The sequence below is a fragment of the Cupressus sempervirens genome, chromosome 1 (assembly GCF_028749045.1).
Source record: "Cupressus sempervirens isolate cs-2001-9-10 chromosome 1, ASM2874904v1, whole genome shotgun sequence".
Taxonomy (NCBI): Eukaryota; Viridiplantae; Streptophyta; class Pinopsida; order Cupressales; family Cupressaceae; genus Cupressus; species Cupressus sempervirens.
This window is the reverse complement of record NC_143118.1, coordinates 796,835,443-796,852,723: the sequence shown is the minus strand read 5'-3', so window position 1 is coordinate 796,852,723 and position 17,281 is coordinate 796,835,443. Positions and strand designations below refer to the sequence as shown.

The 17,281-nt window shown below is 35.4% G+C and overlaps 1 protein-coding gene and 1 long non-coding RNA gene across 12 annotated transcripts in view; one reads left to right on the top strand and one right to left on the bottom strand.

Moving 5' to 3' along the window:
- LOC149580280 (uncharacterized) overlaps positions 1-17,281 on the top strand; it is a 191,278-nt gene that overhangs the window by 12,732 nt on the left and 161,265 nt on the right. The window lies entirely within an intron of this gene.
- Positions 1,478-10,886, bottom strand: LOC149580283 (ABC transporter G family member 29-like). The gene is made up of 24 exons (XM_089815648.1): positions 10,200-10,886; positions 9,986-10,106; positions 9,452-9,540; positions 9,266-9,350; positions 9,013-9,172; positions 8,843-8,919; positions 8,576-8,629; positions 8,219-8,309; positions 7,818-8,119; positions 7,305-7,586; positions 6,902-7,218; positions 6,547-6,707; positions 6,359-6,462; positions 5,924-6,077; positions 5,700-5,828; positions 5,360-5,526; positions 4,804-5,136; positions 4,403-4,693; positions 4,230-4,313; positions 3,284-3,417; positions 2,971-3,198; positions 2,704-2,875; positions 2,362-2,616; positions 1,478-1,913 (listed from the first exon to the last, which is right to left on the bottom strand). Exons 1-24 carry the CDS (start codon positions 10,553-10,555, stop codon positions 1,641-1,643), a joined length of 4,419 nt encoding a protein of 1,472 aa, XP_089671774.1. The 5' UTR covers positions 10,556-10,886; the 3' UTR covers positions 1,478-1,640.

Below are 17,281 nucleotides of genomic sequence, written 5' to 3'. Positions count from 1 at the left end.
ATCATATGTTGATATTCTGGAGATCAATACTCTTGATATTGTATGCGATATTAATTTGTGGAAAACTTCTGAGAGATCCTTATATTACCAATGATGTAATATTTGTCTTGTGTTTATCCTCCCTTGCTAAGAGTGAGTGTTAATGTTTGGTAGCTTCTGTCGGATAACTCTTTGGATATACATGTAATTATATATAAGATATAATTCTATGTGAGATATAAACTTATTATATGTGAGATATGTGTGTGTGTGTGTGTGTGTGTGTGTGTAAACATAATTAAGTTTATATAAATTAATGATTTGATTACTGAATAGACATGTCTATTCAAAAACCTATGCTCAATATAAATGAGAAGATGTTGCAAATGAAAAACATATACCTTGAACAGGCAATGCTATTACATATGCAGCAATCTTTCAAACTAACAGACTTTGTTTGTGTTGAGTGGTAGAATGTTTTTTTTCCCTTTGTTGATTACCTTATGTTAATTTTTTATTACAAGTCACCGTGTAAAGTTATGTTGAACTAATAGCAAGGCATAGCTTCAATTTATTCATGCTCTTTAGCTCATGTCATTATTTTGAGGTGTGAAAGTGATTTGAAAATGATTCGAGTGTTGAAGAAGATTTTTATCAACTTTGCATGGTTGTTCTACTTGGCAAAGAAAAGTTTGGTTTTTTCACTGCATCAGCAATAGTTTCTTGCATTTTTAGAAATAGATGAGATTTCTAAACTCAATCTCTTTTGCTTTTTATTTCAAAACTATTATAAGGATTACTTGAGATAAACTCACATTGCCAAATCATTTGTCATTTAAAATTTGGATAGATTTACAAATAAATATCTTTAGTTCCCACATCATTACTAGCATATCACGAGTCTAAGTTGCGTAGAACACAAAGTTGCAAGGAGGTAGCATAAATCTTAGGGTTAACTTGATTACACAATTGCTACATTGTTTGACAATCTTGAATTTCAGTGTTCAAAAGAGACATTTTGTTGTGCACATTGGAGTGGTCATAAAACTCACATCAATAGGTCTCTCAAGGAATAGTTCTAGGTCTTTGTATATGTAATGTGATGGAGGACCTTACTCTTAGTTTAAGAACATAACTTTGTGTCATTTCTAAATTTTGGTAAGAGTAACAATTTTTTTAAAAGAAATTCGTAATCAAGAGTGACCATTACATTTATGTCCTCCTCAATGAAAGGGGTGGACTCCATTGCAAGGTGATATTTTATTAAGTCTTCTAGTTACACAGTGATAGTGATAAACTCATGCCTCTACCTTGTTAATGATTTTTGTCTCCCTTATTATTTAGGACTGTGAAGATGATGGTTGTTAGTACTTTTTTAAATAAAACTTTTTATTAGATTAAAGTGTAGATAAGAAAACTCACCACCATCTCTTTTTATATATATATATATATATATATATATATATATATAAAGCACCTAAAGAATTATAATCTGAGATATTTAACTTTTAAAAAATAGATTAAAAAAAGCTTGCTGAGATCACATTATTCATATTCCGTGTTCTCTTATATTGTGGAAATATGTTTATTAAAGCATTCACAGTCAGAATGGAACAATAGAGCTACTCTTTGAAGTTGACAGAATTATAATGATCAGCTCCTTATCGGTGCTGGAAGTTCAAGACTTTTATACAATAAGCAAACACAAATGCGAAGAAAAAGGTGAAGCCCAAAAGCACTGCAGCTATGACACCCATAAAATCATTATGGAATCCAAAATAGTCTGCTAAATACTGATTCAGTGGCGTTCCTGTCTTCTTCCCATCTACTTCTATGAGCTCGGTGATGTCTCCATACTGTGAAACAATGAGTCCATAAACTGTCCATGATACTGGACAGATCCAATAATACCAAACCCACCATTTTGGAAGTTTCTGCATATCAAACATATGCAGAGAAAATCAATTCATTTTTCATGAGGGTATATCTTTAAAGTCCCAAATAGGAAAGATAAATCTTTTGTTTTGAATTTACCAAAGGCATACTAATATGATGGTGTCCAAAGACTTTCGAAAATTCTTTGCTTGCAATGTTTATTATAACATTTTGATAAATTGTCGATATAATTACTAAAACTTACGAATCAGTTTTTGTGACTCATTATTGAAATGAAGAAATAATGATCATGAAGCACAAAATATAACTTAAACTATAGTGTCTTAAAATTACAATATTTTTCAAACAAAACTATATGATAATATTAAGAAACATCAAATTAGTGTACAGGATATAAGAATCAGTGCATGTGTTTGTGTGCCTTATGATTTCAACATTTTACTTATGAAAGAAATTGATTATAATACTGAATAAATAATTGATTACCTGTTTAGTAACGTAAAACCCTGAAAACAGACCGAATAAAATATAGAAAAATCCAGAAACAATTGCAGCCGCTTGTGCATTTGGTGTGACTGAGACGCCCATCATGCCATAATAGGTAAAATAGAGAAATGTAGAGAAATTGACGAAGAAAAACCACATGAATTTCTTTACTATCCAGTCGAAACCAATCATGCTGTAGAGTATGACGACAAAGACAAGTGCTTGGAAAAGGGCGTATGGAATCTCAATGATCACCTGCATGGCCAAGATAAGCCTATCAGCAATGCTTTCATTTTGTGTTGCTTAATTTGTGAAATGTTGCAAGATTTTGTATCCACATACTTGTGCCAAAGCATAGGCCATCGCGGAATACATTCCTGCGGCTCTTTCTCTGTAGAAAACAGTTCTCTCCACTGCAACCAAAGGCTGTACTGTCTGACAATTCATCACTCCTATGAACAACACTCCGCAATACATGCCCCCTATTACATTAAAGAGATCTATGTTGTTGTCCCTGATGCAAACACATTTGCTGTTAATATCTTTCTAATTCCTTAATGCCTTTACAGATGTACTTTATTTTCATAAGTTGTACAATGGTGCTCATACCGTTTTTTTCCAACATTCCAAAATATAGCTCCAAATATCACAGCAACCAAAAACGTTGTCAGAATTCTAATGGTGTTGTAATCTGGACTTCTCCAATACGACCAATTTTGCTTCCACAAACAAAATTTAAACTGTGCAAAGAAAGATTGTGAAAACTGGGTTGGAAAATAAAGATCTTTTGCACCAGATTCTGGAATAGATAGCTCCTTTGCTAATGACATATTCCTCCTGCATCATTAGGGCATCCATTGTCAGTTGACTCTATTGAAAAAAAATGGGTTAGATAGAGTTTCTGAGCTGAATTGGTACTTACTTATATAGATTTGAGTTCTTGTAATATTCTGCAAAGTCTAATCCTTGAGAAAGCTCAGCAGTAGTAGAGGTAACGTCTAGGATCCATGTAGCAGGGTTTTCCTTATCCTTTATCTTTGGTACTCCTGGAATAGCCTATAACAAACCATAGCGAAAAAGATAAGACCTTGGAGTTATCTCTCATACATTTTATGTTTGTGAATGTCTAATGATACCGCAAATTCATTTCTAGGCGTTTTCTCATCCATACAAATTGATTTCAATTTGATCTCCATAATTTTTCGCATTTCTACCTCCTAATCTAAGCTTCAGCTTCTTTTGCTTCTTTTGAATTGCACATCTCCTCTTATGATGTGATTGTCTCCACTTAAATATTTATTCCGATGTGCATTTGTTTGTTGGAAAAAACAGAGCAGCAATCTCTGTTCTTGTTCTTGTTATGTGATTTGGGGTTTCATTTTCATAGTTTACACAGTGGGATAACACGACTAATTCGCTGTATTAAAATTACTCAACATTAACTGTTTTAGTTTATTCTTGTGTCGAGTAACTCAGTTTCCTTCTATTGCCTAATAGCTCAGCTATGCTTGTTTCTTTGAAAGATAACCCTTTCTCCGTTTATATCTTATAATTCACAAGCTTCAGCTTCTTTTGCTTCTTGTAAGACATCAATACAATTGCTTTGCTAGCGAATTTTCATTATTTATTAGATCTCAAATTCTAATAGGTTTATATTGCTACATATGTATACTCATATAAGTTTTTATAGTACCATTATTTGGTAATCTAATGTACTATTGAATTTTAAATTTCGTTCTGTGTTCATCAGCCATTAATTCGATAGTTCTTCTCTCTTATATCAGATTATATCTTCGGGAACATCAATATCAAAATTTATTTTAGCTAATCTCAACCATTTTCTAAATGTTCCAACATAATGAACTCACCTGAAAATACTCAACAACGTTTCCAGAGTTTTGACCCAAGGGTCCTGAATAGATAACTTGACCACCTCTCTTCATGAGGAACAACTGCACCACAAATGGACCTGTTATCAATGTCTAAGAATACTTTTTTTTTAAAGAAAAGCATAAGCACAACCGTTTCGGACATTTTATACCTCATCGAAAGATTCAAAAATGTCAATGCTAGGCTGGTGAATGGTACAGACAATGGTTCTTCCTGTATTAACTGTGTTGCGTACTGTTCTCATGACAATAGCTGCTGATCTTGCATCTAATCCTGAAGTTGGTTCATCCATGAAAATAATAGATGGATTTGCAACAAGCTCCACAGCAATTGTTAACCTTTTTCTTTGTTCTACTGACAAACCAGTTACACCAGGAAGACCCACCAATGCATCCCTTAGACCATCCAACTCTACCAGCTCCATAACCTCATCCACAAAGGCCTATGGCAGTTCATATAAATCAATTAAGGCAGGGCTAAAGAATGAATCCTATAGCATCCAATCATTTAAGGATCAGATATGCGAAAACATAATTTGAGCTTGGAACTTACAGTTTTGGTGCTGTCATCAACCTCTTTTGGAAGACGAAGAAATGCAGAATAGAGCAAGGACTCTCCCACTGTTACTTGTGGAGAATGAATATCATTCTGCTCACAATAACCAGAGATTCGAGCAAATGTTTCTTGCTTTTTGGGAAATCCAGAGATCCTAATATCCCCTTCAATATATCCTCCTGTTTTCCTTCCAGCCAAAACATCCATCAATGTTGTTTTTCCAGCCCCACTAACCCCCATTAACGCAGTAAGAACCCCTGGCCTAAACGCCCCTGTTATATTACGAAGTAATTGAAGTTTATCCTCTGTTTCTCCCTGCGCTTTCATTTCCTGCAGAATGTTCAGAGCCAAAAGGTCAAATATTACTGAAAAATACATGTTTTTGTGTATGCTTAATCAATTCGAACTATCTTACCTATTACTAAGGGATACATAAACACATTTAGATACCTATAAACAATAACACTCAATTTGACAGCTTAAGTTATAAGCAAACATCAAAGATAATTATCAACTTAATTAATGGAGCGAAAGAGTTAAACGCGGGTTATACCGGAGGCATGTCAACGGAGTAATTCACGTTAATAAAAGACATTGCCAAGGGTTTGAAAGGAAGAACCATTCCTCGCTTTTTCAAACCGCCAGATTCTACATCGAAATGAGTTGACATGATTTCTGTTTTGATCGATCTCCTGTTCATCTGATGCATCTGCATTTCTTCTGCATAAGCAAACACTGTTGAGCTAACTAGGAGAAACCAGAAACTAATATCAGTGCTATGGAAGGCTAGAGGGAAAAAAATATTTCAATCATTTCAGATTGCTTATCTTCAGTATTGAAGTCTTACAATGCCAGAACATTTCTTAAAAGCGAAGAGAGGATAACATTCTTACTTGCACCGTTTCCATTTTTGGTATATGATGTTTTAGATGGCGCCATTTTAAATATTGGCTGGTCCCATGGGTTTTGTTCATCATTTTCAAGCTTTTCTTTTGGTATTACAACCTGATGCTTGCCGAGAGCTTTTCCACACAAATAGCATTCTTAGCACCAAGCATGCACAAAGGACTAAATTATGAATTCAATTAGCATACTGTAGAATAGTGAGTGAACTCACGATTTAGATATGTAAGCGCAATTGTGAATAAAATATTGAAGAGCACTAAAAACCCCAACAAAGCGGCTGCTCCTATCCAATACCAATATGCCTCGGTCTTGATATTGCGCCTTTCGAGTACATCAACGCCCAGGTTTGGTGAAGAATCTGTACTCTGTGATTCAATATATATTATAAACCCAGATCAGGGAACTAATTTGATAAAACTAAAGAAGCAGTTAAGAGCGATGGATGGTGAAGAATTCGTTTCTGTAATTCAATATAAACTAATTTGAAAACTTGTTAATAGCCCTGTGTTATCATCGATCCACTGGGCGTTTATGTTTAGTGTCCCTTTACTATTCGCCTCTTGAGTTGCTAATTTGTAATTCGTACAACTAAATTGCAACAGTATTTAATATGAAATTAGATTAGTCGTTATCGATTGAAACTTACTATATTCCATCTGGGATCAAGCATCTCATTCAAAAGAAGGGAAGTTTGTGCGTATGTTAGCGGAGAGCACCAATAACCCCATACCAACCACTTGGGAATACTATCTGCAAAGAAAATAAAATGTTGGAGGGGGGGGGGATTGAACAATATTTTTTTCCTTATTTGAGTGAGATGAGAGGATGACATACCTTTCGTGATAATGAATCCTCCAAGAAGTAAAGTTAGTATTAAAGTGAGTGATCCTCCGCTATTGGATACTGTCGTTGATCTACAAACTCCTGCTAAAAATCTGAAAAGGGAAGATGACGTCTGATGCAGGAGAAATAGTATAAGGAATTGCCTGAAAAACCTGCAATGTCAGCGACACTATTAAATCACTCTCACATAAATAAAGATCCTGAAATTATTTTCCATTGAGTGAACTCTTCTCATTAAATTCCCACTCTCCTAAAAGTTGGTTCTTGAAAAGTTTGGAAACAGAGAATGAATGGTTCAGACTTGAGAGTGCTTAGCTATTAATGTTAATGCAATCTCTAAGCGTACCTGACAGCTGCAGGAGCAAATCCTATTCCATAGTAGGTCATGGCAACCCAAACAGCTGTTTCCAGAAATGACATTGGAATGCTCAGCAATAAGGAGGAAAGAGAGAAAGCCCATGCAGGATATAGCAGAAGGTCTCGTTGCTTATAAAATACGGGTAGTCTGGCAATTGTGAATGGAAGCTCAGTCATGCCATTGAAAGTGTTTGTAATGATGTTAAAAAAGAGAGCCCCAAGATACAAATTTGCATCCTCCTCATTTCGTTGGTGCATTCTCGTTCTCAAGAATACTGTAGTTGCTACAAATGCTGTGAAAATAATCTGCGAATAAATAATCTTAATGAGGCTCATTTATAGTAAGATTGACTCAATATAGTGTAGAGCTTTCTTTGCACATGAAGGCTTACTTGTGAAGTCTTGAATATGTAGATGGGGGCATTGCGCTTGAGAAGAAGCCATTCTTTAGCAAAGCAGATTTTGAAGATCTCCATATTAGAAATCAGGTTTTTACTGTATACCAGAGACTTTTTGTGGCTGTTAAGCTTGTCGTATCGTACAGATAATTTTCTGGAGAGTCTTCTGCCTACGCTAAAACTCTTGTACATATCCACAAATTCATTCACAGAGATATAACGATATGGTTTTCTCTTGTCAGCCCAATATTGGGCTTGATCTTTCTTTGAAGTCACCTACAAATCACAATCCAGTTAGGCTTGCATTTTGGAAAAGAATAATGAATGTGAATACTATGCAAAAATTTAAAACTAAGGTTACAAAATTGTAAATGCCAAAAGATAATGATTCTTGAAAAAGATTATCAAAATTGTATACCTTAAGAATTTAACCAATCGCATAACAATTTATGAAAATAAAAATCCATTATTGACAATAGTCTACAAAGATTCTACATTTATGTTTACCTCCTGCAAGAAATCTGAAGCACCCTTTCTCTCCGGGCATCTGAATCCACAATTCTCAAAAAATTCAAGCACGTGTTTTCTGGCCCCGTGGTAGACAACTTGTCCTTCTGAAAGAAGTATAATGTCGTCAAACAATTCATATGTTTCTGGGGCAGGCTGTAGCAAAGACATGATAATAGTTGCACTCATATGGGAACAGAACTGCTGCAGACATTTAACAATTTGATATGTTGTAGAGCTGTCGAGGCCCGTGGAAATTTCATCCATAAAAAGAGTAGTTTTTGGTCCAACAATTATCTCGCCTACAGCCAGAATAAAGGAATCATTCATAAATTTTACTGTCTCCGCCCATAAAAATGTGGAAAACAATATCAATTGAATCCACTTTCTAATATCCATACCAGTTGTAAGGCGTTTCTTCTGTCCACCTGAAATTCCCCTGATCATTTCATCCCCTGCTATTGTATCTGCACATATATCCAAGCCAAGAATCTGTTTCCAAATTGGAGTTAGCTAAGACATTCTTCTATACTTTTCTTCACAACCTATATTTCTGTTACAGTAAAAATTTATAGGTTTTTCCAATAAAAAAAAGGAAAAGATGAACTTAAATGATCTTTTTTCATGAAGAGTTAGTTCTCTGTTTGGACTGCCAAGACAAGAATACTCGTATTTGAACTTGGTAGAAAAAAAAAATTCCATGTAAATAAATTTTCTTGTTTCTATCAATACAACCTCACGATGAAAACCTTACCCACCTTCAGAGCGTAATCTGTTTGAAGGCTACTTTCGACATCTTCCACAGATGTTGCCTGCAAACTCAAAGCAATACTATTCTCATTAATATCAATATTATGGAAGTAACCTTTTAGCTAAAAAAACATGGAAATGTTAATTGACATTATGGATAACTTAGTCCAATATAGAACAAATTAATTTATGGTGATATTTCTCCAACTCAAATATTTGACTCGACCAATAATATATATAACAAAGACAAGAAGAGGGGAAAATGAAAAGCTCACTTTCATAAAAAGATCTACTTCAGCATCTGGCAAAATCCCAGCTTCTTTCTCCCTCTTATCCAGCTCGGATAGCATTTCTATTCACATATTCAATGCAACAGAAGTATCAGTTGCACCTAAAAAGATAAAATGCAGGGGATTCTAAGTCTAGGAGATGTCTTGTTCCATACCATATTTGCTACCAACACCCTGACACTTTGCAGAGAAATTCAATGTCTCTCTAACAGTCATCACCCCTACATGCAGATCATTTTGACTTATGTAGGCAGATGTCTTCTGAGGGACAAACTCGTCCAGTGAATGCCCATTGTAAGTGACTGAACCACTCGCCTGTACTTATTATAATTGTGTAAGTAGAATCCCCAAAATTTTAGTATAATTTGAACTCCTGTAAATTACGTGAAGGGCAGAATTTGTTCTGACCTTTAGTTCCTTGTCTAGTCTTCCTGCCAAAGCTAAAAGTAGAGTAGACTTTCCAGATCCAGGCTGACCTAATAACAAGGTAAGTCTGCAACAGATATATCCGGTCTGATCACAATTGCTGAAATTTTTCAATGGTTTTATCGGCACATCAGGCTGTAATGTTTTGAAAAAATCTTAAAAATTTACCTGGATGGCTTTATGATCCCGCTAACATCCTTCAGAATACTAAGGTTTGTCTTCTGAGTCAATGATAATCCAACCATGCCCAACATGGCCTGCATTCATTCAGTGGTCAATCCTAATTTGTCACCCACTTAGCAAATCCTTTACAAGAACTAAATAAATACCATTGATATTCAATCCTCAGCTTTTCTGCCCGCGGAAAGCTCATTATGAATAGGAAATAAGCAAATATGGTGAATTTTTGAGCTATACTCATGGCTTTTATTATGCTCAAGGTCTTTAGCTTTTTTTTGATTGAGGAGAATTCATTATCAACGGCTGTCTTAAATGTTATACTAACAACTGATTTCTGAACTAAATTAACTATCTATTTTATGTTTAATTAATTGCTTAATGTGATGTTTAAGAGTTGTTCTTATTTTGTTTTAGCTATGTTATAATGTACCTAGATTTTGTTATGTTAAAGGTGTAGTTCTCCAATTTAAATAGAATCTATTGTCAGCTGTGATGGATTAACTCTTCTGAAATCTAGCTTACCTCGAACAAGTTCTTGGTTGCGTTCACAAGTGTGGGAAGTGCTCTCCCACCAATTAAGCACTCAGCATTTACTGTCAGATTTTCAAACCGAACTTCCACTGTTGGCATCCTCATCCCTACTCTGTACATCACCAGAAAAGTTTGTTAATAAAAAATACATGGCCAATCTTAAAAAAATTAAGTGATGCTTGTTATGTTAATGTTTCCAACTCACCTATCTATACGAGCTCTCAATTTCCTCAAGAACTGATCGTTGTCTTCTTCAACCACTTTGAAAACCTTCTCGATGAACTTTTTTCTTTCATCGACACCCAGGTTCCGAACATCGACTTCCCTGAGAATTTCTTGACGATGGCCTTCGCCGTCGTCGCTAAAACTCTGAAACATGATACCAGTTCTCAAACGGTTAAATGCTGGCAGCTGCTCAATGGCTGCCATTTTCAATGCGGCTTCATCATCTTCCACATCTCGCATCTCAAATGGACTTGACATGGCAGAAATGCTTGGACTTGCCATTCCCCACATTCTGGGAGTTGGGCTTCTCATTGCCCTTGTATCGAAAGATGCCATCTTTCTTAATTCAAACACTCTGTATGCAACAATCTAATAAACCATCTTCTCTGCTTCTTCTATCTCTCTAACACTGCTCGTTTTATGCATCGGAAGAAATAGAGAATCTTTATTCCCATTTCGGCACTTGTTTTATTTTACGGAGACATGTTCGTAATCTTCCTCAGACCATCCCTGTATGGGACAAGCTAAGATTTCATTAGTTTTTGACTTTGTATTTTTCCTCTGTCCTCTCCAGAAGATTACATCTACTCATACTGGTGATCTTCCTCAGAGCATCATAATATTCAGTTGTCCTGTTCCATTTATGGATAAATACAAATTGCTTCAGGAGTGGAATTTTGTATTTTGCATCTGTTTTCTCCATTAAAAACATAAATCAGAGATCCTTCTCAATATGAAATAATAATAATAATATAAATGAAAGCTGATAGTGCTGCTTTTCGGCCGTCCCTGTTCAAACAAATCAGAAAACAGTAATTTCATTTAGTTTTAACTTTTGTTTCATCCCATTGCATTTGTTTTTGATGTCTTGGTTTCATCTGAACAAGAGCGGCATCTGGAGGAGCTATTAGGCTGTGAGACCAGGCTTTTCAAACTTAATTTAAATTTTTTATATCAATTGAGTTGTGTGTTTTACTATGCTCTAAAATTTAATTTAATTTTTTAAATAAATAATTGTATTCATAGATTTAATGTATCGAATTATAAGTATATTTTCTATCACTATTATCAAATTAGTTTTTTATTAGAATAATATTGTATTATTTATTATATAATAATTATAATTTATTTAATGTTAATTTATTATCTTTTTATTTTTAATTCTAGTGTTAACAATTGTTTTAGATACATTGTCTTTGTATTTCATGTTTTCTATCTCACGTACAATTGTTTAATTGAATATCAATAGATTATCATTTCATTCTTAGAGACCTTAGATATTATGCAATTTTATTCCTAAAGCATTTCATGAGTTGGGAGACCTCATTTCAAATAAATATTAATTTAACATGGTTTTAATTTTGTAATAATTTTTTTTTTTTTTTTTCATAAAACGACTCTTATGTTATAGAAGAATATAATAGCAAATGTAATAGAAATTATTGAATAATCTACTTAAGAGGCCAAAATCTCTTGATCCAATTCAAGATGGATGCTTCCAATGGTCCTCAACAAGAACACAATGCTCAACATGATAATTAGCCACTAACTCCTATCTATATCAAAGTATGCTTTGATTACCACCCAAGTCAACTTAGATACTTAACAATAATTTCTAGTTGTGATAGCAATATCCCAATTTGACTTGCTATGGAAAATATCTCTTTCTTATCAATTGATGAGCTTAAGGGGCTTTCTAATGACTGGTTCATAAGACACAACACTTGGTGAAGGTTTTGCAAATGGGGTTGCAAGTAGAGTGGGTTTAACCACGGAGGAAACTTCGTAGTTAAGCGTGCTCAAGCTAGAGTAGTTTTGGGATGGGTGACCTCCCAAGAAGTCTTTGTGCTTCACCTCTGTGAGCATCACCTAGATCCAATGAGTGCTAAGTGTTCCATTTATTCTCATGAGATTTATTAATGTGAATCACTACTCATGAAATATGGGTCAATGAGTTTGACTAAAAAACTATAAGTTAAGTCTTGATAGCAATATCACAATTTGACTTGTTGTGGAAAATATCTCTTACTTAGATCAATAATTACCCCATACTTTTACAAGGCTAGAATTAGGACATAACATTACTCTCTAGAGTTATTAAAGTATTGATCTCAATGCTAATTGATTGTGGATGCTTCTTCATAAAACCTTCTTCAATTTTCTCTCTCTTCTTTTTCATTAGCTTCTTAAGTTTCTTCGTCATCTATTTTTTCTACCAGTTATTCTTGTTCTTATGTTTCCTTTTCTTATTATATTTTTGTCTTCATATTTTTAAAATCTATCTTTACAAGATAAATACAACTAATATATTTATTTTATTGTAGAACCTGTATAATATCTCCTAATAACACTTGAGGAATCTTGTCAATTTGTAGGCCCAAGAGACAATTAGCTGGAAACTGTAATTTTTAAGTAAATTTATATATGCTTCAAAACTCTTCAAATTAGGACTATACTTTAATGATTTTTCCTTTGTCAATTTCTAAAAATAAAGAAATAAAATGCTAAATTATAGTCTAAGCAGTGAAAATGGTTGATTCTCTAATTCTATAATTGCTTATCTGTTTATGTGCCAATTTGTTTTAAAATTAGGTTAGCGTAGTTTCAATATGTCCTTGAAAACCTTACAAAATATACAAAAATATTCACTAAAATTGGACAAATATACACTTTGCCAAAACAATATGTAATGTTACAATAATTTTGATGTTTCTTGTCTTCAAAGTAATACCACATGTTATGAAATGTATTTTAAAATAGAATAATATGATAATAAAAATACCACTTTTCATTGTATGTTCTTTTATTGTGTTGAAATTTTATAGGAGATATATTGCCCTTTATACCTTTCTAAAAAAAATCTCTTTTTATTTTCTTCTGATCACAATCTGTCAAAATATGGAGGGATAATTCAAATTATCTTTTAATAATATTTATATTTATCTACATGTTTAGCTAGTCTATTATAAGATAAGTTAAATCATTTTTTATGATAACGCATCTGTTTATTATTAACTAAGTTGTCAGTATAGTTATTAGGTAAAGCTTCTATTGTTAGTTAATGGTTATCTATTTGTAATCTATTGTAAATATTAGAATGTTTCTAATATTAGTTAGTCTGTAGTTGTTTGTCACCCTTCTTTATTTTTCTTTTAGTTAAAATAGAATATTTCTATTCTTTACAATTGTTTCCTAAAGAAATATTATTTTATTCTTTTGTATATATTGACCTCTCGGTCGCTGTTAATATCAAGCAATTATATTACCAATTACTTCGTAATATGGTATTAGAGCCAATGTGATAATTTTTTTTTAAAAAAAAATGATAGTTTCTTGGTTGAAATTATCTGCCTTTTATTTTCAAAATTACTTTTATCTGGAGAAAGGTCTTGGTGGGATTGGTTTGAAAGATCTCAAACTTCAGGGAATGGCTCTTGCCTCTAAATGGATCCTTCAATCCCTTGTTGGTAATGAGCCCTGGAAAGTGCTTGTCAGAAGTAACATTCAAAATGGTGTGCCTAAACCTGCTAAATCGTGGAAACATCTGCCCCTCAGTGATCTGATTTTTGGCAAATTCCACGTTTCTATGCAGGGATCCTGGGTTTTCCGTTCCATTTGGAAAGCGTGGGAGAACATTCGCCACCATATTGATAACTCAGCCTTTGACTATCACTATACTCTTCATGGTGAGCAATCATTATGGTGGAATCTTCTCCATCAGGGCAAACCTCTTGCTTTGACCAAAGGCTGTTCGGCTAGATTTTGGGCCAACAAAGGTGTTAAATATATTATGGACATCCTTGAGCAGAATCAGCTCATCAACTGGGATGTCCTTGCCAATCAATATAATCTTCCTGCTTCTCATAAGCGTACTTACAATCTTATCAAAATTGCTTGTTCTCAGCTTAATCTTCCCCATAATACTGATGTGGATTCTCACCGATTTCTCTCCTTTAGATGGCAAGATGGTACTCTCCTCACCTCTGTCAAAGCTAAACATATTTACAGATTTCTTAATCATGATAGCTCTATTTCCCACCATCTTAATGGCATTTGGTACTGCTCCTTTACCTCCTCAGACTGGCATAAATTTTTTGATAAACTCTGGAAAGCTCTTATTCAGCCCAAAATTCAATATTTTAAGTGGCAGCTCCTGCTGGACAGACTCCCCATAAGAAACCAGCATGCTAATCTTGATATTTGTTCTATCTGCAGAGTTCCTGAGACTATGAGACATATATTTTTTGATTGCTCTTTTGCTAGAGAAATCTGGCTTATGTTTGGTATATGCGTCACTCATTATGTTTACACTTTGGATATTATTTTTGGTTTTATTGAGGGCCTTAGAAAAGATGCTAATTTGTTCTGGCAGATTCTCTCATGTTAGGAACCTGTGTGTTCCTTCTGTTTATTTTGTTAGAGTAGTGTTGTTGGACGCATATGCTTTGTAAGTCGTCCCGTGAGTATATTTTATTATCCCACATGCATAGGTAGTATTACTTTTCTAGATCGTACTCAGTATATAAGAATAGGTTGAGGCCCTTGATGGGCACGGACGAATTTATTGTATTGAGCTTGCTCAAAGGAGGTTACCCCCTCGAAGTGGCCTGCGATCAGTAGATTCATTCTGAGTTCTGCTATCACTTTGTATTCTGTTATTTCGAGCATTCTCACGATATTGCTATAAGGAGGTTCATCACATCTGGTATCAGAGCACTCTCTTGGGCTCGCTGGGTGGAAATTACATCAAATTTTTTTTTTCTGTCGTGGCCTTCAGGTTCCTCTCACTTCTAATATCTCTTGTTATTGCAATAACTCTTTTCAGTTGTTCTGTCTGTGAGTGAATTTTTCTAAGTCGACTGTTCAAAAAAAAAAAAAAAAAGAGTAAAATTTTTTCTGTTTTTTAGTCGTAGCTTCCTTGTTTGCTTTCTGTTTCTGCTCATACTTCCGCAGAACGTCTGCAATATCATTTCGCATACTTCCTTCCTTGGCGACCCAACCCCAAATTTTACATATCAAAGCCCTAAATCCCTCATTTATCTAATTTTAGGGTTTGCCCTATCTTTTTCACCTCTCATCCAATCGCCACCAAACTGAGCCACAAGATTCAATTCCTCATTTTGCTCCCTTATCCCTCTTGGACTGTTCGCCTCATTTTGCCTCCCTACCCTTGAAACCCTCATTTTTCTGTTTCCCTTGTCCCCAGATAGTCTCCCACCACCCGTCGAACACCCATTTCCTATCTGAGTTTTACCCAAATCCAAGTTTGCCGTAACTAAAAAAGTTTTTGTTTCTCATCTTCTACCCATTCCAAAAAAAAAAAAAAAAAAAAAAAAAAAAAAAAAAAAAAACCTTGCTTTATGGTTGTTACGCGTACAGGAGCAAAAATCATGGAAGAAGAAATGGCATCCCTCAAAACCAAACTTCAAGATCTGGATGACAAAATTCTGAGTCTTAACTTTCAGCAGTCAGCCATGAGCCGAAACCATTCAGGAGATACTGGGTCCTCTTCTGGCAATTTCCGTGGACCAAAGCTTGATTTTCCACGCTTCGATGGTTCTGATCCGATTGGATGGATCTATAGGGCAGAGCAGTATTTCAGCTTGCATAATACTTTGGATAACCACAAAGTCCCCCTTGCATCTTTTCATTTGGAACATGAAGCTCTTCAATGGTTCCGTTGGTACATCAAGGCTAATGTAGGCCCAACGTGGAGAGAATTGTGCACCCTCATTTTGGAGCGCTTTGGCCCTAGTTCCTTTGATGATTTCACAGGAGCACTCACTAAACTGCGTCAAACAGGCACTGTAAGAGAATACCAGACAGAGTTTGAAAAATTAGCTAATCACACAGAGGGCTTGTCTGATGAATTCTTCCGTAGTTGTTTTGTCAGTGGTCTGAAGGATGCACTTCGCTCAGAAGTCAAAATGTTTCGACCTACTACAATGATGGAAGCCCTTGGGTTGGCTAAGTTAGCGGAAGACAAGATTAGTGCTCTACAACGCTCCAGATCTAATTTTGTTCCATTCAGAAATACAGGTTCTCACAACCCTCCAGTCATACCAGCTCCCAGAACTACTCCGATCAAGCACTTGTCTGAAACAGAGATGCGAGTCAGGCGAGACAAAGGGCTTTGTTATAATTGTGATGAGAAATGGTCTCGGGGCCATAGATGTGTTCAGCAAAAGCTCTATCTCTTGGATGTGGATTCTCCACCGGAACTGGAAGAATATGTAGATGCTCAGGAAACAGTGGATGATGAGGTTGAGCCTCACCAGCCTGAACCTCCTTCACCAGAAGCTCCACCAGAGATATCTGTCCATGCTTTGGCAGGAGTCACTACTCCACAAACCATGCGGGTCCAGGGTTTCTTCAAGAAGATCCCTCTTACTATACTCATTGATTCTGGTAGCACTCATAACTTCATTGATCCACGAATAGCCAAACAGGCTGATTGCTTTATCCATCCCTGCTCTAGCTTTGAAGTCATGATTGCCAATGGGGGCACTTTACCTTGTAAAGGGAAATGTCGCAATGTGCGTCTCTCTATTGGCGATTATAACATGCGCTCTGACATGTTTGCCTTACCCTTAGGTGGCTGTGATGTGGTTTTGGGTGCCCAATGGTTACGCACTCTTGGCCCCATTCTCTGGGATTTTGCTGAACTTTGGATGCAGTTTTCAGCCGAGGGGCACCAACACACTTTGAAAGGCTTACAACCAGGGTCTCTCAGCATCATCAGTTCACACCGTATGGAAAAACTTCTTAAGAAGAATTCACATGGTGTCATCGCTCAGCTCCATTCCATTCAGATGCAGCCATCAGCAGTCTCTAGCACTCCTGCCGATCTCCAACACATTTTGGACAAGTATTCTGGTGTATTTGCTGAACCTGTGGGATTACCTCCTTCTCGTCCAGAGGACCACCGTATTCAGCTCCTTCCTGGCAGTGTTCCGCCCAACATCAGGCCCTACCACTACCCATTTCATCAGAAGACCGAAATCGAGATACTTGTCCGTGACTTACTGAAGCAAGGTATTATTCGCCCTAGTACCAGTTCCT